The 25,985-nt window shown below is 36.8% G+C and overlaps 1 protein-coding gene across 1 annotated transcript; it reads left to right on the forward strand.

The window, feature by feature from the left end:
- Positions 1-140: 140 nt before the first annotated feature.
- On the forward strand, positions 141-25,985 carry LOC106133415 (transmembrane protein 64). The gene is made up of 4 exons (XM_013333134.2): positions 141-897; positions 16,593-16,748; positions 23,046-23,185; positions 23,550-25,985. The coding sequence occupies exons 1-3, from the start codon at positions 361-363 to the stop codon at positions 23,172-23,174; spliced, it is 822 nt and encodes a 273-aa protein (XP_013188588.2). The 5' UTR covers positions 141-360; the 3' UTR covers positions 23,175-23,185; positions 23,550-25,985.

Below are 25,985 nucleotides of genomic sequence, written 5' to 3' on the forward strand. Positions count from 1 at the left end.
TATGATTGACTTATTTCGATGATTCGATTATATGTTAAATCTCGGGTCCAATCGAAATGTTTTACTCCACTTTCCTCCACCTATCATTCAGCACATCACTAAAATGTCAATATGTGTCAACGTCATTCGTAAAGTCAAACTACACGACGGTCGCGGTTTTACCTACTTGTACAGAATAAAAATCTTCAGTCAGGGATTTTTTTCAGTGAACATTAGTTTATTTTGTTAGAATTAATAATTACTGCTATACGTGTGAAACACAAAATGTTTTTATAAATGCTTTAGGTCATGGGGAAAGTGTCACTTAAAAAACGAAAATAACTTTCAATAAATAAACATTGTTATTGATAAAAAAAAGAAATGGAAATTGTGGACATTGAAGAATGTCGCCCTGAGCCCATCGTGGTTAGAAAGAAAAGTTTATGGGCTAAAATTAACAATAGGACGACTTACAGTTATTTATTCAACATAGTGATTTCCGTTTTAATGCTAACGTGTTTGGTTCTGGTGTTGTATTTCTTCAAGGAATATTTGAAAAAGATTTTAACTTGGGTGAATAGCCAGGACGCCTGGGTAGTACTCCTGTTGTGTTTGGGGTTGTTTTTGATTGTTAGTTTTCCGATAGCGATTGGATATTTAGTGTTGATAATAACGAGTGGATATTTATTTGGTATCCTGAAAGGTTTGGGGACTGTGATAGTGAGTGCGAACTTTGGTGTAGCGGTGGCACATTACACGCTGAGGGCTATGCGTAGCTACCTACCGCTGGAGCGGTTCCTGGACAACGAGACAGCTCGGGCGCTGCTTAAAGTGATCTCAGGCCCTCAGGCTTTCAAAATCGTATTTTTTGCAAGACTGACGCCAATACCCTTTGGATTGCAGAACACAATATTTGCAGTAAGTCAAACTTTTTAAAAACAATTCTTATTTAATTTATTTGTTAAGTAAAATAAATATATCATTGATTTGTATTTTATTTTATGACAAAACAATAATTACATAAGCTTCATAATTTATAATATAAAGTTCCTTTCACACTGTGAATTTTTGTGTGTGAAAGTGGTAAAACACTATGACTGACACATATATTATGGTCATTGACCCCACACTATGCCCTAGACAGGATCTTATTGGGACAGCAGTGACTCCCATGGTTTCCAGTAATAAAAGTAAGCCTGTGTTACTTCTGAAAATATACAATGGGGGTCAAAGGTCATCAAAGTTGTAAAAAGATTTTGAGATTTTTCATTCTTTATATAAAAAAAAAATCTTATTAAAAATAATTTAACAGTTGTATGGATGTAAATAAAATAAGTCTCATTCATTTAACCCTCAAACAAAAAATTAATTCACCCCACCCTCTCTATGGACATTTAAAAATGTACAGTGTATTACGAGCTTAACAATAATTGTAGGTGCTATAAAATGTGAAAGGTCAGGGCTAGATTACCACCACCATGTTTAATACCTGCCACTTAGATAATCGTCAAGGACAACTCGCACTTAACCGTGACAGCTTTCTTTTAAAGGGTATGTACGGTCGCGTTCATAATTGCAGTCATAGTTCGCAAAACTTTATAGCTTGCACCGCTGCTATCACTCACACATTCACACAAATAACACAATAAACAACAAGCGGTAAAGCGTTGGGTAACACGCCATTAAGAAGAGGGTAGTGTAAAAAGTCGACCGCGCAGCGGCCGTCATCCGCTAATCAACACAGCGACACGCCACATAGCGGAGATCCATGGTGGAACAGTACGAAAATAATGGCTTCATACCGACCAGAATATTTGCGGAACAGTTCGACACATCAGTGGTTACTGTTCGTCGAGTTTGCACCGTGAGGGACTACACCACAGACAGCCAGCAAGAAAGCCGTATTTATCCGAAATAAATAGGCAAAAACGTTTAGAATTTGCTCGGCCGTATTTGGATTTTGACTGGAAAAAAGCGATATTTACGGACGAAAAGTTCGTTTACGTCATCGCAACACGGTAGGCTTCATTTATGGCGAAGAAATGCAACTCGGTATGAAGAAAAAAATATGGAGTCTGGACGCATATCTGTAAATATGTGGGGCTGGATGAGTGCTGCTGGACCTGGGGAACAGATGTGGATAGCAGGACGCGCTACAGCTGCTCATTATGTGCAAGTGCTGGAAGAAACCATGTTACCAACTGTGCGGTGTATTTATCCGATTGATGATATACCAACAATATCATTTGTGCAAGACAACCGCCCTGTGCATCGAGTCCATATAGTGCGTGAAAGGTTCTGCCAGTTTATATTAAAACTACTAATTACTTAGATAGTATTTTAAGGACAGCTTCAATATCTTTTCTTTATGAAAACGAATAATTAAGCTGTAACCTTAATAACAGGAGATAAGTAGATGTTACAATTAGTGCAATATGCTGTATGTATAGCTTTATTAATCATCAATATGTAAACAAAACTATAGGTAAACTATTTCAATAAAATTTACTAATTTTAATTATTGAATGTTTTATTTTGCTCCCTCTTGTTTAATATTTCTTGCTGATTTCCGTGTTTGAAACACGGGTATTGTAATTCTTAGATATCAGTTAGTTAGTTAGTCAGTCAGTTACTTAGTTCAAATGGCACCTTGAAGCATTAAAAATTGTCAGTAACACTATTTTTTTTTAAATAGACAAAAAAAATCCTTGAATAACTTCGGAATCCAAGTAACGCTAGTAACTAGAACAAGCGAGTGTGAGCAAGCGAGATTATCTAATATATCTTAGATCTCACTTGCTCACACGAAGTAATAAAATTGCTAGTCAATAACTTTCAAAGGAACCACTACCTATGTTAGGGTCGTGTGCAGAAAAATTTTCAACCTCATTGAAATGACATAAGTCTGGCAGTCGCAGGCTTCCCTCTATAGGCAAATCTTATGCAAATAATGAGAGACGACGATATCTCGATCGACAATTATCGGGCCCAGTTCGGCAATCGTTGATTACCGTCTCTTTCTGTTTTGTTATGTTATATGTCATAGAATAATAAACTGTTTTACTTAGTAATCATTGGTTTTAAAGACCGTATTCATTTGATGGAAAATTTATTCTTTTTAAATATGCATGTGTGTGTGTGTCTAGTGGAACCACAGTGCACGCTATTTTAACCCGTAAGAATTTTAAAACTATGACTGCAGATATGAACGCGATCGTACACTGGCTTAGAAATGTCAGGTAAAAGATAGAATATATTATTTTTGCACCCAACATGAATGTGAGTACCTTCAAAAGGAGCCTCCATAACCTTCTTGCACAAAAATTAATGTAATATATATATATTTGTATGCCTATAGTAGTTGTGCGCTTATCCTACACCACTAGAGGTCTCGAGTTTGAATACCACCCAGGGCATGAACTTTCTCTGATTGGTCTTAGACATTTATTATAAAGTATAGTATTGTTTGGTTTAGTTTCTTATGACACAAGTGTCAAACTTACTTTGAGGCTAATTTAATCTGTGTTGTAGATATTTATTTTCTTTACTTCAAACTTTGGGGCTGGATTCATCTGTGTAATACATATGTCTCATACAATGTGGATCCTTATTCAAAACTGAAACCTAAGAACCAATCTGTTTTAATATTTTGTACTGATGGAGAGGAATAAGGTAAAATTTATTCATGGTCATGTAATTATCATTCATTCTTTATCTGATTAAATGTAATAATCAATAAGGACAAACATACCATTGTTCATTGAAACAATTGCCCACGTTTATGAAACAGTAATTTGTAAAAAAAATCAAACCACTTCTTATCATTAATAAATAATCCTCTTATCTCCAGGCTATACTTTTGCTTTAATATTTGTGATCTACCTATGGTTATAGGAGATAACACTTTATTTAAGGATCTATGTATCTTCGTGCCGCCTGACTCCTTGCTGCCTATAAAGTTATCAGATGTAAGTCCTTATTCCCGTTGTCTCCCCTAAGGTATTTTTTTGTAATGAGCCGGTGCTACATTTGAATTAATCTCTCTTTCTTTCTAAATTCGTATGTTCCAAGTTGCACCCTTGGGCCACGATTACGCTTCGGAGCCTGACCCCATGGTATGGCACGCTTGACGCTGTTTGAAAAAAAGTATTGTTTTTTTCATTATGACGTTCTTTCGTTTTGCATTATGGCGTGAAACGGGACAGCGATAGAAATAGCGTCGCGCGTGCGTTATTACGGTGACTGGAGTGCACTTTTCTACATTTCTCTTTGAAGTTTGTCAACAATTCAAAGGCAATTTATACATATAGTTCCAATCAAAATTGCTCAATCCCCGATTCCCGCAACGCCACGCGCTAACAAATCGGCCATTATGATATTAATTAATGATGATTAACCTTAATTAACTCACGAGCCGTATAATTTACGGCGGCGCGACAATGTGACACTTTTTTTTATTACGCTACCTAATTCGGGAGTCCCCAAAGTACTTTTAAATATCCATACTTTCATTCCGTATGGTTCCCGGCACCAATAGGAAAAAGAATAGGACCATTCCATCTCTTTACCATGGATTTTGTAAAAGGCGACTAAGGGATAGGCTTATAAAGCTGGGATTGGTCTTTTAGGCGACAGGCTAGCAACCTGTCACTATTTGAATCTTATTTCTATCATTAAACCATGCAGCTGAACGTGGCCTATTAGTCTTAGACTGTCGGCTCTGTCTACCCCGCAAGATATAGACGTGATTATATGTATGTATCCTTTTGCTTGTACTTTACACGCAAATACTACATTCAACTGGTCTAGCGGAATCTTTGTCTATGTATGGAACGATTCCACGAAATTACAATTTTTTTGCTAAAATTATTTCCCTTATCGTAATCGCGATAACTATTAGTACGAGGTATCTAACTGTACCTACTATCGGTCTGTCACTTTATGACCTTGGCTTTGTTATCAGCTCTTATCACTTAAACACCCAATCAGGATTACGCACTAACTTGATTGATATATTCGATAAGTTTTTTATAATTCAAAATTTGTTCCACGGAAGACGGTTGACGGAATAATTTTCATGTAACTAACTACATATAATTTATAAGGAGCTGCTTAGTTGCGGATCGTTTAATCACATACAAATAAACTAGCTTTTCTTTTTATGTTCTACTTAATTAAGGGGTTAAGTAGTTACAGGGTAGACAGATCTGACAGTTTCGAAAAGACTAAAGGCCATGTTCCAAATGACAGGCCGTTTTGCTAGTCCATCGCCCCAAAGAAGAATCCCGAGTTTAATTGCATCCATTTAAATAAATACCACGGGAGCGAAGCTTCGGACATTAATGTATCCTTATGTTAATAAACTAACATATAACTATCTATCATACAGCTGAATGTGGCCTTACACTCTTGTCAGGGCTCTTGGCAGAGCTAAGTTAACCCCAAGTCTTGCCCGTTAGAGATAAGGACGTGATTACATGTTACGTAATGCAATTTCTATATCGATACCTAAGTGCCGTGTGGTTCCCGGCACCAATATAAAAAAGAATAGGACCATTCCATCGCTTTTCCATTAATTTCGAAAAGGGCGACTAATGGATAGAATTATAAACTTGGGATTCTTATTTTAAGCGATGGGCTCATAATCTAAGATAAGATAGTCTCAATTTTAATATTAAGTCTAACAGCTGAACGTGGCCTGTCAGTTTTTCAAGATTGCTGGCTCTGTCTACACCGCAAGCCATATGGACTTGATTGTATGAATGAATGAATAATACCTGAGTCTAGAATCCAATCAAACGAGGCACCATCTTTTATTTTGCACATATTACCGTCTTTATCATTGTGACTTCATTTCTACGCTCTCAAAAAGGTTTCTTGCTCGTAAAATCCCGCCATAAAACTCCTACATGCGTCATGTATGACGTCTATTAAAGATATTACTATGTGATCGTATCTTTTGAAAGCCCCTATAAGAACATAATATATCTAAAAATAGCGTGCGGTTATTAATTTTTGCTGTAAGGTACGAGTACCCTAAGTCATGATGAATAGCGGAATGGAAGTGACTTGTAAACACACGTTTTACTCACGATCCTAGAAAAATGCACGCAGACGAAGACGCGTGCAAAAGCTTTCGGTACATTAAAACCTTGAAAATACGTGGTAGTTGAACTGAAATTCGGGTAAAATACTATTTCTAGTTACTCTTCGCCTCATATTTTCTCTGCGCATAATAAACGTATTACGTACTGGACACTAAATTGTTTGCTATTTTCTAAAGGTTGACACCAGTCAACCTTACTCTTCCAAAAGAATGCTATTCAAAAATTAAAAAAAAAAACAAAATTTTAAAAAAATTAAATATATTATTTCGCTTATTGACTATTAAAAATAAGTTCACCTATTGTGCCTTTAAGGCCCAATAAAGTTTAAAATAAATAAATATTTTGTCTTTATTTCGGAGGCTTTCCACTTGTAATGCACAATCGATAGACCTTGCTATTCGCCACGTATCCGAACGGTGTTTATCATACATAATGTAAGTCAAATACGCCTATCTGAATGTGTTGTCATTGAGTCCAATTTGTTCCATATTCTTTCAATACAAATTGGACGTCTGAAGATGCGATACTTGTAAGGCTAACCTTCGATGTTGAACCGTTGTTATTGACATAACTAGCTGTGCCCGCGACTTAGTCCGCGTGGAATAGTTATTTTGGGCATCATTGAAGCCTTCAAGGATGAATAATTTTCCCGGTTTTTTTTTTTCACATTTTCCATTATTTCTTTACTCCTTATAGTTGCAGCGTAATGTTATATAGCCTAAAGCCTTCCTCGATAAATGCTATTCAATGCAAAAATATTTTTTCAATTCGTATCGTTGAGTTAGTATCTCGTAACACAAGTCTCGAACTTACTTCGAGGCTAACTAAATCTTGTGTTATTTGTCCCGTATATATTTATTTATTCATTTACACCTGCAAATCCTATCGTGGTCATGTGCCAATGATTTTTTTTTCTTCTATAGTACCTTTATTAGTTTGTCGCCATAAGAACATTGATGATCTATTAAAATGTCCGCACACAGCTCAGATGGGTCTGCAAACGGAATTCAAGGGCACTCCGCTCCGATGGGTGATGCGTACATGACGATTGCTCCATCCTGCTTCTTAATATCCACCTTCCGTCAAGTTGTAACGATAAGTCGTTACTGGGTTGGTTTGTTTACTTATCTTGGAGATACATACATACATACATATGGTCACGTCTATATCCCTTGCGGGGTAGACAGAGCCAACAGTCTGGAAAAGACTGAATGGCCACGTTCAGCTATTTGGCTTAATGATAGAATTGAGATTCGAATAGTGACAGGTTGCTAGCTTATCGCCTAAAAAAGAATCCCAAATTTATGAGCCCATCCCTTAGTCGCCTCTTACGACGTCCATGGGTAAGAAATGGAGTGGTTCTATTCTTTTTTTTGTATTGGTGCCGGGAACGACACGGCACTTGCGTTTTGGAGATATCTTGGAGTTAGTTCCGTTTGAGTCCTCACCTCTATGGAGATAAGCTCGGGATTAGCCTGCTACCTCGATAAACCTCTCGGGTGGGGATTGGCTTGATACCTCGATGGATAAGTCAAGTTTTTACACGAAACGACACCTGTCTGACAGGCTAATTTACTTTGGAGTCTTCTTTAAGGCGATGGGCTAGCAACCTGTCACTATTTCAATTTCAATTCCAGCATTAAGCTGAACGTGGCCTGTCAGTCTTTCATGACTGCTGGCTCTGCCTACCCCGCAAGGAATGTAGACGTGATTATATGTATGGTATGTATGCACCAGTCCGACCCCCGCTACATTAGCATGGGAAATAAATCCATATAGGATCATTTTTACACATCCAATCACCTGATTGTGCATTTTTACTCACGGTTTTTTTCTATACAAAGTATGATTTTATCATAATATGACGTGGGTTAGCTGCGCAACTCTTGCAACTTTTATAGGTCTATGCACTTTATTTATATGCCTAGGCAATCCAGATATAAATCTTGGCCGGTTATATTGCGCTCTCGTTCTTGACCGATTTTAAGGGCCGCTCAAGATGGATGTCTGTACATTTTTGATACATGATCGTACAGTAACCAGAAGAATTACATTTCCTTAAAGAAGTATAGCGATTGATCTAAAGGTGTCAGATTTTATAAATAGGCAATGAAATTTATATGTAGACATTTTATTATTCGGTATGGCGTACCTGCAGTAACTAACCTACCTGCAATACATCTACATGACAAACATACAGTCACATCTATATCCCTTGCGGAGTAGACGGAGCCAACAGTCCTGAAATGACTGAAAGGTTCACGTTCAGCTGTATAGCTTCATGATGGAATTGGGATTCAAATAGTGACAGGTTGCTACAAGAGGAATCCCAAGTTTATAAGCCTGTCCCTTAGTCGACTTATACGACAACATGGGAAAGATATACAGAGGTTCTGGAAACCACAGGGCGGTACCTAACCTACACATATTACTATTATTTCTGGGTGGTACTATCAAATATTTCTTTCAGGGGTACCTAAAGGTTTTGCTTTAACCGTGAGCTTGCGCATTTCGGGTAATTCCACCAGGAAAACATGTGGGCAATTCTAGAATGAAAAGTGGTAATTCCCCCTCTAGATATTAGTTTTCCCGCGGTCGAGTTGTGTCAAATCTGCAAAAATATATTTGTACAAATCACAAAATTACATAACATTACTAACTGGTAGACACATTTACTTTCACAATATTCACAAAGGGTAAGTGATCTTTTTCTTATGAATTTTGCTGTTCACCTTTTTTTTTATTATTATTTTTCAATCGCTGAATGTGGTCTAGATTACAAAAAATTCCTAGGCCATTTTTTGTTATTCTGAAATATTTCTTTATGGAATTGACTATAAACTTGTTTTTATTTACTTCAAGGCACTAATACAGTGTCGAAAGACCCATGTAACAGTTTAATAAATAAATGATAATAAATGTTTTTTTTATTTCTCACCAAAAAACAATATACATAAATTGCAATGCAGAAAACAAAGGTACAAATAGATTATGGTTGGCTGATACCTGAACTAGGATGGTTCCTGTATCTCAGGTTATCAGCCCTCCACCTCATATTAGTGGTCTAATATAATTTAAAAACTAAGCACATTAATTTTGCTTTTACATTCACAATGATGAACTTCAAACAGAAGTCACACTCAATGGCCAGAAACGACTAGTTTAAATGTGACTGCTATCTGAAAATATTAAAAGATACGAGATTGTTCATTTTTTCAATTTGGAGGGTAAGCGTGAAAGGCTCAGTGATCGCACCACGCACCACGAGCATGTTTCCTAAATTTTGTTATTTATAGCAATAGTGGCAGAACAATAACTACCTTTTTCACTAACTGTTCCGTTCATTAATTTCTTGCAAAAATAACACCTTTACTATTTGTCAAGTATCAGGACATGAACTCGTCGTATGCCATTGTCTGTCTGTTCGTATCTAGGACAGTGGTAAACACACACTTAGTCACTTTCACGGCGTCACGGTCGCTTGCATAAATACACATGGGTTATTAATGAATCTACAGTTATTAATTAATCTATTACTAAGGGGAAATTGTATTAGGCAGGCCGTAAAAAATTTGCCGTAAAAAATTAGGTATAATCAATATCATAACTATATTTCATTCCATGATTTCCAAAGTTTTGCAAACGTGATGTAAAGGTACAATACATACATACATATGATCACGTCTATATCCCTAGCGGGGTAGACAGAGCCACCAGTCTTGAAAAGACTGATAGGCCACGTTCAGCTGTTTGGCTTAGTGATAGAATGCAAAGGTACAATGGAAATAATAATCATAGTGTATGCCAGTTGCTTCTTTTTCTATTATCAAGAACCTTCGTTTTCGCAATGGGTTGAAATCACATGGAAGCTATCGCCAGTGTAGACTAGACCAGCATATATACGAGTAACTAGTGTTTACTGGAGAGACGCGGCGACGGACGGGACGGCGCCAGACGACGATACCAGATTCTAGAAGATCTAGTTTCTGAAATAGGTCATTTCCATACAAATCTAACGAGAAAATAAACATAACAAGCAACATGCCGTGAAGACTAAAAGTCAGTGCCCAGCCTACCATGTACTACATTTTGAAGGTTACGTAGCAATTTTGCGTAAAAATTAGACCCCTATAGTCTCGTCATGTAGAAAATAATTATGTTGGTTGGTCACAAATACAAATACACATGGCGAGTCTATTTGGGACATTAGAAGAGGAATGTAGGCCCACGTATCTTGATCAATTGGTCGTTCTGGTGAAATGTCAAGTTAAGAGTGTGTGTGCTCCAGAATAAAACAGTAATTACGTACTTGATACAAAGACACCGACCTTTCACAGATCTTTTGGATGATTAAACGGTTTACCGAAAACTTCTCACTAGACGGACGGTATGAGGAAATACTATTATTTTTAAGGATATTTGACATTAAATTACATTTTGCCGTGTGGTTCCCGGCACAAATAAAAAAAAGAATAGGACCACTCCATTTCTTTCCCATGGATGCTTACATACTTGTGATTCTTTTTTTAGGCGATGGGCTAGCAACCTGTCGCTATTTGGATCTCAATTCCATCATTAAGCCGAGCAGCTGAACGTGTCCATTCAGTCTTTTCGGGATTATTGGCTCTGTCTACCCCGTAAGGGATATAGACGTGACTATATGTATGTACAAAACTTCTCACTGGACGGACTGGACGAGGAAAAACTATTATTGTTTAGGATCTTTGACATTATACAACGACCTTAGTCCGCTGTATACGTCATTCACGGAAAGTAGGTAAATTTCCAAGTTTCGTAATGTTACCGCCATGACAATTTTTATCTTCAATAGAATCGATCTATTTGTGTAGTACAAACTTCAAACTGAAACTAAAATTAAATATTTATGGATCTGGAATTTTCCATACGTTGTCCGCTCGATATATTTCTGAAAGTTTACATTCGACATTATGTTTACGCTGTGTAATTATAAGCAGAGACGAATTCAGATATTAGTAATTTTTTTATTGTAAAAAACGTCGGTAATCGTTTTAGGTTTAAAATCTCATGTAAAGGTTGATTGGTAAATTGACAAAATATATTGTTCGATTTAATTTTTTGCTCGTATAATGTTACATTTACTTTAATCACTTATAAAAAACACAATAATTATACTTATTATGTATCTCTTATTATTATGTATTATTATCTGAGGTTTTTAACTATTTTTAAACAATTTCTCGCTTTACCAGAAAGATTCATTTCGAGAAAAGAACTTTTTCAGCGGTTAAAAGTTTATAACTACAAAAACAATGTTAATGTATAAAAAAAGTTTTATGCAAACTTCTGCCTCCAATTCGTAATAATTTCCACCTAGTACTCGTGAGCGAGATATTAGCATAGTTTGCAAACATTTGTCTTGTTTGCATACCGCCGGTATGTTTGCACTTAATATTACGATGTTAAGTACATACGTACTTTATTGCCTACCCATGGTTAAGGTCAAGTTTAAGATTGTGACAGGATGGTGTTTACTCATATAAGGAAAAAGGCACTTTCATCCATTGTAACTTTTAACACGTTCCAATACGGATTAGGTTCCTCTGCAAACATTTCGGAGGTCAGACAGGTGTCGCTTCATGTGGAAACTCATCCAGAATCCAGGTCAAAAGGTGCACACTGCAGTCCTCTCTGAAATATTAGCATGTTAGCGGTAAGAGGTGATGAGATAAAAGATATTTCCCCGGGTAATATTCCTGCCGTGTGGTTCCCGGCGCCAATACAAAAAAGAATAGGACCACTCCATCTCTTTCCCATGGATGTCTTAAAAGGCGACTAATTGATAGGTTTAAAAACTTGAGATTCTTTTTTAGGCGATGGGCTAGCAACCTGTCACTATTCGAATCTCAATTCTATCTTAAAGCCAAATAGCTGAACGTGGCCTATCAGTCTGCTCAAGACGGTTGGCTCTGCCTACCCCGCAGGGGTTATAGACGTGATTATATGTATGTTATATTTCTGTCCACTGCGGTCTATCTCTTGGTTGGGGGCCGGTTTTTGTGAACATTATTTTAATTCCTTTGGTGTCACGCTTTAAAGATTTTATTTTCTTTAACAAGTGTTAATGTCAGCTCTCTGGGCTCACAGCACCAGTATCCAGCCCCCATAGATTGGCACGCGTGACGAGGAACTATCGCTGTGTCGCTTTTTATTATAAAACGTGAAACGGGACAGCGATAGTTTTAAGCGTTAAGCGGGAAATTAAAACAAAACAAGTGGCACTTTATTTATTTCAAAATTAAATTGGACAGAGTTTCTGTTCATTATTCAATCACAATAGCAAAATCAACCATGAGCTTGCAGCGGATGCAGGGATTTGTGAAAGCCCCGTGTCGGGAAGAGATGAAGTGGCTCACAATTGGCTGGCTGGCCTGGCTGACTGACTGACTGACTGATGGCTAGATGGCGCTAGCGTCGGCGACGTCCGACAGGGGTTGCATTATTGCATTAAGGTCCTATGTCCCCTAGCTGGGGCAGAGGGCATCCACAGTGCGTCGCCATCCCGCGCGGTCTTTAGCTTTGCGTTTTATTTCGCTCCAAGTCTTCCCTATATTCTTCACCTCTGCGATGATTGTCCGCCGCCAGGTCTGTTTAGGGCGGCCACGTTTACGCTTTCCTTGGGGATTCCAGTCTAGGGCTTGCCTCGGTATGTGTTCGGGGTCCCTTCGGAGCGTGTGGCCGATCCAGTTCCATTTGCGGCGTTTGATCTGCTGGTCGATCGGAGTCTCACCGCAGCGTTCCCACAGGTCTACGTTGGAGATTTTCTCAGGCCAGTAAACACCGAGAATACGGCGAAGACAGCGGTTAATGACGACTTGGAGACGATGCGAGATGTCTTTAGTGACCTTCCACGTCTCACACCCATACAGCAAAACGGTTTTCACATTGGACCGGAATATTTTGAGCTTAACTCTCCTAGTCAGTTTCCGTGATTGCCATACAGGACGGAGCTGTGCGAAGGTTGCTCTTGCCTTGGCGATTCTCGAAGTGATGTCCTCTTCGGTCCCTCCAGTTTCCGACACTACGCTACCGAGGTAGGTGAACTTGTGGACTCTCTCCACAACCTCTGTGCCAATAAGCAGTGGTAGCCGATATCCAGTTGCCCCGCACCTCATTTCTCCGACAGGGGTTACAAACCACTTATCCTTTATGCCCATACTCAATTCTATTATAGTTCTAATAATTGCAATAGGTATATTCTTATGTACAAATGTCAATAAAACACAAGGGCACTCATAAATGTCATTTTAATTAACTTAAGTAAACTATTATTACCACAATTTACGTCATTGCAATTGGTTTCTAATGACGCAAAGCAGATAGGAAAATTATCATGATATCTGATATTACATACTTACACACATAAGATCACGCTTCTTCTCAGAGGGGAAGGCAGAGACTATATCTTTTCGCTTACCACGATCCCCGCCTATCTTTCGCGTCCACATTCAAAACTGTCATGCAAGCTCGGCGGTTTCGGGTGCCACCTCTATTTATAGATAATCTAATTGTAGTTGGCAACCCTTATTTGTGAGCGAGGGAGCTTTGGACTATGGACTCCGTTTTCCAACAAAATGTCTCTTCATGACATCCGCATACTTAGTTCTAAGTACGTCGACTCCCTTTTCATCTCTATGTGTATTTCGTTTACGTATACATGCATATAGTCACGTCTATATCCCTTGCGGGGTAGACAGAGCCAACGGACTTGAAAAGACTGATAGGCCACGGTCAGCTGTACCACGAATAGCCAAACTATTTCGTATACTTATTGGAACTTATACTAATTAGTATTTCAATGTGGAGTGTAAAATCTGCGTTACCAGCAATGCTAATTATACAAAGGCCATAAAACGAGCTATTTTATTACAACTCTTACAAGGTCGGACGTCAGGCAACGTGGCTAAATAACAAAAATACTTCAGAGGTACACGCAAGAATATTTACAGTACGAGTACAGTTCTTTGTTATGGTGGGCGGCATGTTTATGGTTTGTTTGTTCCAGAATTAAAAATATAGAACGAGCTATTTGGGAGTTCCTGGAAAATCATTCTGCAACTAAAACCACATCCCTTATATCTACCGACTGTTTTTATGTTTCTGTTTTTTTTTTTAATTTCGTATTAAATTATTTATGTCAGTGCCGTGTGCTGGAGGGCACCATTAGAAAAAAGAAAAGGACCATTCCATCTCTTTCCCATGGATGTCGTAAGAGGCGACTAAGGGTGACTAAGGGCGACTAAGTAGGCTTATAAACTTTTTCTTTTAGGCGATGGGCTAGCAACATTTCACTATTTGAATCTCAATTCTATCATTAGGCTGAACTCTCAATTCGATCATTAGCTGAACGTGGCCTATAAGTCTTTCGCGACTGTTGGTTTTGTCTACCTCGCAGGGTGTATAGATGTATTATGTCAGTGAGTGAATGACCTTACGCTGCATCAAAAGTACGGTCAACGAATTGTCGCGACGTTTCTTCCCACGTTTTTGCGGCTGACAAATGTTTTTTTATCTTCGTTCATTCACATTCAATACCTACTCGTTCTTTGTTCATTCACAAACAATACTCGTAGAGATAAAATTTTGCGTGGAAATTTTAACACCAAGAGGGAGTGAGTGACTCTTAAAATGCAAAAATTATAAACATATCACGTCTTAATCCCACACATGGTAAACAGAGCCTTTATGACATACATACATAAAATCACGCCTTTTTTCCCGGAGGGGTAGGCAACGATCTCTGCTCTCTGGTTTCGGGACCTTTGCTAGAACGTCCTTAATTTGATCAAGATTAGTACGTTCGTTTAGGCCTGTATGACATAGATGGCGTTAAAATCGTCACTTTTGGCAGTTGGCGCTAAAACACGCGAGCGACTTGCAAATGCTGCTCTTTCAGACGGAACAGAATATAATATCCATCCATGCTATTCGGAATATCTAGGAGAATTTAAATTAGTGTGTCAAGAGCGGTGGAAAGAACACTTTAATGAACGGTCAAAAACAAAAGGCATATGGTACAAAACTATACAGAGTGAGCCTTCTTGTATACCATGGTTCATAAAAAGTAATTTACCTAGAAGGATAGTCAAATTAATATTAGAGTAAGATCTGGTCATATCCCATCAAGAAAATTTACTTATTTAATTAAAAAAACCAACTCGCCTAATTGTGAGAATTGTGGTATTGTGGAGGACATATTTCATCTCTTGATGGAATGTGAAAAGAACCAAACTGCAAGGAAGATTTTTGTAGATAAATTTAAGATTAATAGGCTTGATGTAGGTAGCATACAATGTATTCTGAGCAAACCTGCTTCTGATGCTTCCTTGTGCTTGTGTGGGTTATTGGACTTTTGATAATAATCCACACAGGTATCAAACCTGTATGTAATGTAATTTACGATTGTATCTTGTGTTAAATTTAAGATCTATTACAATGGGACTGACATGTCTTTAAGACAAAAGTCCTTTATCTAAATAAAGATTAAAAAAAAAACTGTGGGTAGCTATAAAGTATCCTGCTAATATTATAAATGCGAAAGTTTGTGAGTATGTCAGGATGTCGGTATGGATGTTTGTTACACTTTCACGCAAAAACTACTGAACCGATTACGATGAAATTTGGTATGTAGGTAGCTGAAGACCCATAATAACATATAGGCTACTTTTTATGCCGGAGTTCCCGCGGGATTGATAGGGTTTCCATGCGGATGCGAACAAAGTCGCGGGCGACCTCAAATAAAAAATATAAGTCTCTCACGAACAATGCCGTGACTTGAACAAGCCCTCGGAGTAGTTAAATGTGCCGATTAGTTTTTTTACCGCTCGACTTATCGCCTTACTGCTTCATATCACGCACCAATTGTTTCAGCTAATGAGGTTTTTCTAAATTTAAACTCTTCCGTTGTAATATTGTCGCTGTTGTGATTTTCTTAGAAATTTTCGCGTTTATAAGTGGCAAGTAGAATTATTGTTATATATGTAGGGGCTCAGTGTGAGATACACCAACCAATTGATTAAAATCTTTATTGCACACTTAAATTGCAATAAATCCTAGTGCATATCGTTTACTTACGTTAGTTATAATTGTTTGATACATAAATTAATGCAAACAAAATGTATGCTTTGTATAAGCAAAAAAAAAAGCTTTTTAAAAAGTTTTAAGTATTTTTCTGTTGTTTTTTTTCTGTCGAATCAAAATATTGATATAATGTTTTGAGATTAGTATTTTACTAACATATGTCCCCTGGAAATACATATATATTTTTTTAAATAGTCAATACAGTGAATCATCTACGTGACGCATTACTCGTATAAAAGTCTCAATTATTTAATGTAGTCGTCGTTATAATGGTTTTTACTGCTAACCTTTTACATACATCCTCTTTCCCGGAGTGGTAGGCAGACAAGTGTAGGTACTACACCTTTCCACTTGCCACGATCTAACTTTTTAACCATTTCTTTGCAGGTGAGCGATGTCCAAGGCTGCGGGTACCACATAGCGACCCTGATAGGGCTCCTGCCAGCTCAGGTCATCAATGTATACCTCGGATCCACCCTCAGATCCATCCACGAAGTGCTGGACAACTCCCACGTCACTGGGTACATTGTCTTCGCGTTTCAAGTGAGTATTTGTTAATAGTTAGTTGTGTTATTGTTATTAAAATTGCTTCACAACTGCCTAATGTTATAAATACGTATAATTAAATATATATATATATATGTAAAAATATATGAAAATCATTCCTCTGCAGTCAAAAATGAACAATATACATATGTACATATAATACCGTCTTAATCCCTTGCGGGGTAGAAACAAATTCGGCGTAAAAAAAATCTGTAATCTAGAACGTAGTATAGACAGCAGAATACGACCTCTGAAACTGTTCGGGAATAAGAAGAACACCTAGCTTTTGCGTAATTAGAGCAAGAATAAGGATATATGCTACTTTTCTTCTCGCAAATTTTAAGGAAACTAGAAAATTTCGTACGTAAAAAATGCCAAAAAAAATCCTTTGAAATCATCATCTCAGCCGCATGAAGTACAGGGCACAGGCCTCAGCATGTATTCAGCTATTTTCTTAAAACAAAAAAGTCTTCGGATCACCTAGTGAAGGGATTAAATTACACACACACACACACACACTTTATTATAACAATTAATTTCTAATTGTTTTTTGTTACGTTAGATAAAGCCAACTAGATACTCGTATATACTATGAATATATTATGTCTTATCGTGCGTTAAACTGTTAGCAACGTTGGCTACCCTTGTTTATCCCCAGGGCATTGTAAACCCTATTGTTTGACGGTGTTTATGGCCATTAATTTTTCATTCACCCGACGTATCTGACATTATGAACGATAAGTGAAAACGATATAATAATAATATGATCTAAGCCAAGTCGATCTATTTGTTTAAAACGCAAAATATTTTTAATATTGGCATGATAATAACTTAAGACAGAGGTCCTTTAAGCAGAGACTAAATAGATTAACCGACTTGGTATCACATGGATATCACAACTTTTTACGGTAAAAAGAATGAGTTGCGAGACTTGGGTATATACATATATACAATACATACATACCATCACACCTGCCTCCCATTGGGGTAGGCAAAGTCTATGGATTTATACTTGCTACGATCCTTACAGACCTTTCCCGCTTCCTTCAACACTCATTACTCATAACTCCTAACATGTCACTTTTTCAAGACATTCGAAATTTGGTCCTCGAAAATTGGACGAGGCCGGCACTGTCCCACTTTTACAGTTAGATCTGCCTTATAAATTCCTTTCGTTAGTCTGTCCTGATGCATTCTCTCGACATGTCCAAACCATCTCAACATACTTTTCAATTTTGGTCACCACATCCTCTTTCACTCTACACATTTCTCCTACATCGATATTTCTAATTCGATGACATACTTCTTAATGCTGTCATTTCAACTGCGTTAACTCTACTTTCATCTTGTTTCTGTTGTACATATGTTTATAAGCCTATCCAGATAGATAGATAAAACTCTTTATTGCACCATAGGAGTAAAACATACAAAACAGCACATAACAGGTAGAGATGGTACAAAGACGGACTTATCTCCAATGCAATCACTTCCAGTCAACCTTTGGGTGGAAGGAAACCAAACAGGAGATTGGCGTTGGCGCAGCGCAGAGTAAGATAAATACATGTTTAAACATAATAAAATGCTCACAGAATATATATCTATATATAATACATATAAATACACTAGCTGTGCCCGCGACTTCGTCCGCGTGGAATAGTTATTTTGGGCATCATATTTATTTGGCGGTCAGGCGGTCACGCGTATTAGAAAGAACGCTGGTTCGCCGTATTAAATGTTTCGCTGCAAATTGCTTATAACGACTATATCTCAAAACCTATTCGTCTGATTTATATACTGTAAATGGCAATTTTAGTCTACATGAAAAGCCGAAAGTAATAAACATATTTATTTGGATAAGGATTAATACTGAATTAAAGAAAATTGGTTTCAAAATAACTTATGTTTATAATGAAAAAATAATCTTAAAGAATGAACATAAAAGTGGTTATTGTAAGTAAACCTTAAGAGATAGATATATGCTCTCGCGGACTTTTTTGTGGCAAAAAATGAGTACTTCACATCTTTAGTACATTGTTTTACTATATCTTTGTTGGTTTACGCAGCGTTCGCGTGGAAAGCTCGCAGATGGCCGACTCATTCAACTTTCACCTGCATTGTCGACGTTTCCCGTAGGAAATTCGGGATAAAATGTAGCCTATAGCCTTCCTCGATAAATAGACTATCTAACAGTGAAAGAATTATTCAAATCGGTTCAGTAGTTTCTGAGATTAGCGCGTCTAAACAAACAAACAAACAAAACAAACTCTTCAGCTTTATAATATTAGTATAGATAATAATAACATATACATACTTAGGATAGAGTAGAAAAATAATGAGACCTCACGAGATTATCTATGCATGGGGACAGTTGAAAATGACCTTAGATTTCGCTAATCCAATATGACTCTGATTGAATAATACGTTGTCTTCCGTCATAATACAAAAAAATGGTTGACGATGATGATTATTATAAATAATTCACTTCCTCGTTTTTGGTACTGTGTACAATAGTTTATTTTAAAATTTGTTTGTTATTTTATTCAACGATTATGTTCCAATGACTTATTGCTATTTCGTGTCATTATTATCTATGTGATAAGATCTTGATTACCAGATAACTCAACAAACACAGTGAGTTTAAAAAATTATGAAGATAGCTTTTGTTTAAACATTCCTAACACGTAGCTTGGTGTATATAGATAATCTACAAATCTCCTTGAGGATATTATGTAGCAATGTTAGGTCAAATCTCAGTGAACATGTCTTCATAGATGCGCGTCTGCACGCCAATAAAACTGCAGTTAGTGAAACCATCATAGAGTTAGCTCTTCCCGTTTGTCGCGGGAACGGTGCAGATAACAACTCTTTACTCCTGTTAATACATACATATAATCACGTCTATTTCCCCTGCGGATAAGACAGAGCCAACGGTCTTGAAAATACTGATAGGCCACGTTCCGCTGTTTGGCTTTATGATAGAATTCAGATTCAAATAGTTTAGGTTGCTAGCCTATCGCCTAAAAGCAGAGTCCCAAGTATATAAGCCTATTCCTTAGTCGCCTTTTACGACACCCATGGGAAAGGTATGAAGTGGTCCTTTTATTTTTTCTATTGGTGCCGGGATCCACACGGCTTACTCCTGTTTATACATACATAAAAATCACGCCTCTTTCCCGGAGGGGTAGGCAGAGACTACTCCTGTTTATACTGGCACATAATTGAAAAGCCGCTGTGGGGGCGTAAATAATCGCAAATACCTTAGTCGACTTCAATATATGTATAAGTATCCATACTAATATTGCCAACGGATCGATTTTATTAAGTCATCCACGACGTCTTCCATCACAGAATGCATTCGGAATGCAGAAAATCGGCGAAAATGGAAAGACGTTTCTAGAAAAGCGGTTAAATCCGAATTGACCGAGAACGAACGAATATATGTATGAATAAAAAATCCCTCATAGGGATAAGTCCGCCATTGTGCATTGTTATTTTTTAATGTCTTTTTATGTACTACTTACAAAAAAAAATGTTTTGTACAATAAAGTATTTACAAACAAACAAACAGTATGTATTTATGCGTACCCTCCTTTTGTACGCCATCGAAGCGACAACAAGCCCACGTGACGAAGAAAAAATAACTAATATATTAAGGTATATAAAGAAAATATTTGTATATTTATTTGTAACGTATAAACTCAAAAAGTACTGGACTAATTTTTATGAAATTTGGCACAGAAATAGAATAGAATTTTAACGACACTTGGAAATTGAAGAGAGTGGTGCTTCGCGCGAAATCTAGTCTTTTGTTTGCAGGAAAACTTGTGCTAGAAATTACGATGTTAAGTCAGACTAACGTGGTCAAGCCATTTATAATACTAGTCTTAGGTTTTTTCCATCTGTCAGTTTTGGTTTGAGAAGGCTGCTCTCGAGGAAAACTGTTCCTTCCGGAGTTCACTCTTGTATCTAGAAGTGATTCATTGGAATTTTTCTCCAACAATTTTTGTTTTCCTTTTCCTAGTTCCTATATATTTTTTTTTTAATTCCAAATGCAAATATTTTCGTCTTTCAATATTAAATTGCAGTTTTTTTTACACGAAGCTGGATACTATATAAACAAACATACATATAATCACGTCTATATCCCTTGCGGGATAGACAGGACCAACAGTCTTGAAAAGACTGATAGGCCACGTTCAGCTATTTAGCTTTAAGTTAGAATTGAGATTCAAATAGGGACAGGTTGCTAGCCCATCGCGTAAAAGAAGAATCCCAAGTTTATAAGCCTGCCCGTTAGTCGCCTTTTACGACATCCGTGGGAAAGTAATGGAGTGGTCCTATTCTTTTTCTATTGGTGCTGGGAACCACACGGCACATCCTATATAAAGGCTTATTTTATTTAAGTACTTAATGGTCTTACATAATGTTGATCAATATGGGCAGGTCTGTGTGTTTTATGTGTCAAGTATGTCATAGTAAATTGTGTTCCAGCTTATCAGTTATTTATGTTATGATTAGCGGCCCGCCTGTCTGATAGTGGTTTTATTGGTTCAATGATGTGGTCTCATAATTGCTAAGTGCATTCATATTTCCAATATTCAGTAATAATTTCAAGTGAGTTCGAATCTATTGACTCAGTTTTGTGTGTATTTGTTTATAAGTATTTTCAAAATAATACTGTAGAATAGAATAGAATAGATTTATTTTCAAAATAGAATACAAGGTATCACTTATTGACGTCACATCACTTAAATCTAATTATAACTACTACCGCTTCCAAAGCGCATGTGTAGAAGAAGCGGCGGAACAAACTACACTGCAGCATTTTCATCGGACGTTAATATACAAATATAGATCTCTTAAATCTAAATCATGGACGAATGCACATTGTCTACATTAAAAAACATGAATTAATGTAGAACTAGTTATTTCAATACGAATATTTCGTCAAATAAATAAAGATAACAATAAAATGTAGAACACAGACTTGCCCGTGCAGATTGTAAAATCTAATGAAGGGAAAGGCTAATATCAAAAACTTGGTGTTCTTTTAGGCGACGGGCTAGCATCCTGTCAGAGATAGGTTTACAGGTTTTGAATCTTAATTCTGTCATCAAGCCGTACACACGAATATACGTACATGTGGATGTGGAATGACGTGAATGTGGCCTATTAGTCTTTTCAAGTCTGTTGCCTCTATCTACCACGTAAGAGATTAAGACATGAATATATGTTATGTTATATTTGATAGTATTTAAGTAACTTTTATGCGTTTAAAATTTATATATCTCAATTCTCATCATCATCAAGCCAAAAAGCCAAACGTGGCCTTTCAGTATTTCCAAGACTGTTGGCTCTGTCTACTCCGCGAGGGATAAAGACGTGATTATATGTACGTATGTATGTAAGATTTATATGTAGATATGAGTGTTGAGCGGTCGCCATCGTCAGACCCTTGAACTCCTACAAAATGGAGCATAAAACTGTGATAAGGTTAGTGCGGACGCGCAGAAATTCACACTTGTGTGTTAAGTATTTCCTATTACGTATGTAAGGTTCGGTTAGTTTTAAGAACGTTAACGGGTAGGTACCTACGTACATATAATGACGTCTATATCCCTTGCGTTGTAAACAGAGCCGACAGTCTTGAAAATATTGATAGGCCATGTTCAGCTGTTTGGTTTAATGATAGAATTGAGATTTTATATAGTGACAGGTTGCTAGACCGTCGCCTAAAAGAATAATCCCAAGTTTATAAGTCTATCCCTTAGCCGCCTTTAAGACATTCATGGGAAGGAGATGGAGTGGTGTAGGGAACCACACGGCATATAAACGTCTAGACATATTTACATACATGAATTGGGTACAAATATTTCAAGGGTATTGAAAAGCGATAGGTAGGCATGTTATAATTATAAAAATCGAAGGTAATAAGAAAATATGAGCGGTTATAAAACGCGACGTTTTTCTTAAAAAATATTACTTAATATATACTAATGTAGATAGATATATTAAACTCTTTATTGCACCATAAGAGTGAAACATACAAAACAGCACAAAAGAGACAGAGATGGTACCTTAATATTGCGTTTTTTTTGTTATTTCTTACTTTTTAAACGGGAATTAAATTAGTGTCGGAAGTTCTTAATTTTTAATTATTTTTTTTTCAATTTCAATATTTATGTAAGTACAACAACAACAACAAGAAAAAAAATAGCAAGGACATAGACTAAAGAAAAACTTTGTACAACGGCAATACTTATTTGATGTTAATTTTATTTTTATATCTTTCAGATACTGATCGGCATAACGCTCATGGTGTGGGTGGTCCAAAAGGCGCGCAAAGAGTTGACATTCGCCATCATGGCAGCGGAGCTGGGGCGGGAGGCGATATCCAGCTCAAGTAGTTCGACGAGCAGCTAGCCCACACCCAGGTATCATGTTCATTTATGTCAATCAAGTAAGCAGGTAGCGATATGACTTAATCATTGAACACGTTGCTGGCCATTTTTTTGCGAAATCGGGATTTTATCTTTAGGAAATTGTAGAAATAAAACCATTAAAGACTGAACGAAAATTAAAACAGTTTATTGAAAGGTCAAGCTATACAGTTGGCGGGAAGCAGCGTAAGAGAAAAAAGTTGACGGGTGGCGCCACAACCGGGCCACAGATAAAATAGACTTGTACAGGCATGGGCGTTGTTTACATTATTCCAACAGAAATAATAAAAAAATTTTTTTTTGTTGTTGCGGTTATTTTCATGGAAGCCATAAATGATACGAGTTATTTATTTTTCAGGGCTTCCACTGAAGTGGACAGCGTATCAGACGGCCGCTCCAGCTAGGGGCTGGTCCCAGACGGGTGCTTCCCATTGGACGCCCGCGACGACGAGACATACGTATGAATTTAGGGGCTAGCGACCCTGTGATATTAATGTAATCCCCGATTTACCTCCAAGAGGGAAAGTCAACGAGGAAAGTCTAAATTGTGTTTATCTTCCGTATAGGTACCTATTATATACTGATTAGTCACTATTGAGCATAATTATAGTAGTTATTTTTTATAACGAGTTTTTAACAGACACTTCCAAGTTATTCCAAATTTGAACGCCATTGTATTGCCAAGGTTTATTGGTTCTCGCCTTGGGTATATCTTCCTTGAAAGCTGAAAAACGGTTTATACGTTGGAACGATTCCAACATGTATTTCTGTCGGGCATAAACACGGGTTTTACATTGCGTAGGACCTTTTATTATCGGACCGACTGACTAACTGTCACCTGATCCATTAAATAAATACAAATATTTTCGACAACGGTCCCGACGTGACTTAGGCTAATCGGAGGAATTCCGATACGATTTTGGCAAGAGACGATTTCTTCCCACGCGTCTCACGAACGCGATGCATAAGAAAGTAAACAATGACAATTGGAATTCCCCGTTAATAACGGCTCGTTGAGTCATGGCGTTTGAACCGCGCTGTTCAGACGCGTGCGCAAATACTTGATACTTAGTTGTCGTGTCGCGTTCATAGTAAAGAAGTTCAAACGCGTCGTTCGTAAAACTGCCACTTACACCTATAGAAATATTCGACTGCGCAAATTACCGCAGCCTGCCGCCGAATAAAACCGAATAATAACACAATACAAAAACGACCTTATTACAAGTACATTAAACTAAAAATCCAAAAACTGCGCTCATGCGGACGGTTCAGTTCGCGATTTCAAATGGTGCGCTCTGATAGGCTGATAGGTTCAAATATTTTCGCGCCATAAAAAATAAGGACTGTAATAACTCGTTTAAAAACAGTTCGCAGGTCAAATTGCTCCCCAAACCTGCTAATAAATTTGAGCTGGAACGCATTTGAACTTCGATCGTTACACTTTTTTTAACTATTTTTGACATCGGGTTAATAGTTTAGTAGATCGAAACAAATTGTTGATGTTGTTGAAGTAAAATGTTTACGCTAGAAAATCAGAACTGAAACGGTAAAAAGGCCAGAACGATTTTACTTTCGTTGTCAACGGTCTCGGCGGCGTCACTCTGAAATCAACCAGACAATTTTTCTTTTTATGTTTTTTTTTTAATTTATACATACAATTAGGTAATTTTTTTTTTGTTATAGGATAATCGGATGTAGTTTGACGACTGACAGATTTGTGACAAACTGCACTGTTTAAATAAACTGTATGTATTATATGTAGTTAACCGTTGCTCCGGCGTTTTAGAAAACCCAGTGTTAGTCAGCTAGACAGTTAAATATTTAATGTGTGTACATAGAATAGTAGATTTTTCAGTGGTATGTGTATTTATTTTTACCGTTTTCATGTCGGCAAATAGTCTTACGCATACATACCTACATATATTATAAATGCGAAAGTCTTATCTGTCTGTTACGCAAAGCTAGACCGGTGGACTGCTATCGCTTTTTTTTTAATAATTACTCCAAGTTCAAGCAAAGGCGTATTTTTTTAATGTGCAGAGATACAGGCAAAGGCTTGTATTTAATGTTGCCAAAGGTCACTGTGTAATTATGATTAAAGGTCACATTAGATTCGTTATTGTGCATAAGATAATACAAATTGTATGGCAATAATTCACATGTGAAATGTTTGCATTTTACATTTGTTTAATGTTTAAGCAAGTGTTAACCTAGTTATTATCATTATTGCACTTAAGCATAAAGGTTGTTTTCTACAAAATTTGCAGTCCTTGTAATATTATCTATTTTATTAAAAAAGACTTACATGTGTGATTAATATTTTTTTTAAATATTGTATTTAACTAAATAAAACTAATGAATCTTTTGGCAGGATATAAAATTAGTTACATATTTTAAAATTGGACTCTCCTTATTTTTACTTTTGTTGTTATATTAATTTCTCATGTTAAAAAATCATTGTTTTTTTATGGCATTTTTTTAAAATTTCCAGCGTTTTAGTGTTGCACGATGGATTTTGTCAAGTTCAATATCTGTGTTAACTAATTTTATTTAAAGGTTTAAATGGAATAATTTTTTATTTAATAATTATTGAACTGACAATTATTATTACGATCATTCTGTATCATTAGTCATGTTGTTTTGTTTTTATTTCATACAAAAAATATTTTCTATGAAATATCCCAGGTGGGTGGTTAAATTCAGTCTGAAACCTATTTTAATGACACATATTTTTTATGTAACGATGTACTGTAGTTCTTTCTTTCCACGCATAAAAGACTGATTTTTCGTTTTA

Source organism: Amyelois transitella, chromosome 11 (assembly GCF_032362555.1).
Source record: "Amyelois transitella isolate CPQ chromosome 11, ilAmyTran1.1, whole genome shotgun sequence".
Taxonomy (NCBI): Eukaryota; Metazoa; Arthropoda; class Insecta; order Lepidoptera; family Pyralidae; genus Amyelois; species Amyelois transitella.

Coding starts and splice junctions, on each gene's coding strand:
- LOC106133415 (XM_013333134.2), top strand. CDS start 361: ATGGAAATTGTGGACATTGAAGAATGTCGCCCTGAGCCCATCGTGGTT. Junction 898..16,592: donor TGCAGAACACAATATTTGCA/GTAAGTCAAACT, acceptor ATTTCTTTGCAG/GTGAGCGATGTCCAAGGCTG. Junction 16,749..23,045: donor ACATTGTCTTCGCGTTTCAA/GTGAGTATTTGT, acceptor TATATCTTTCAG/ATACTGATCGGCATAACGCT.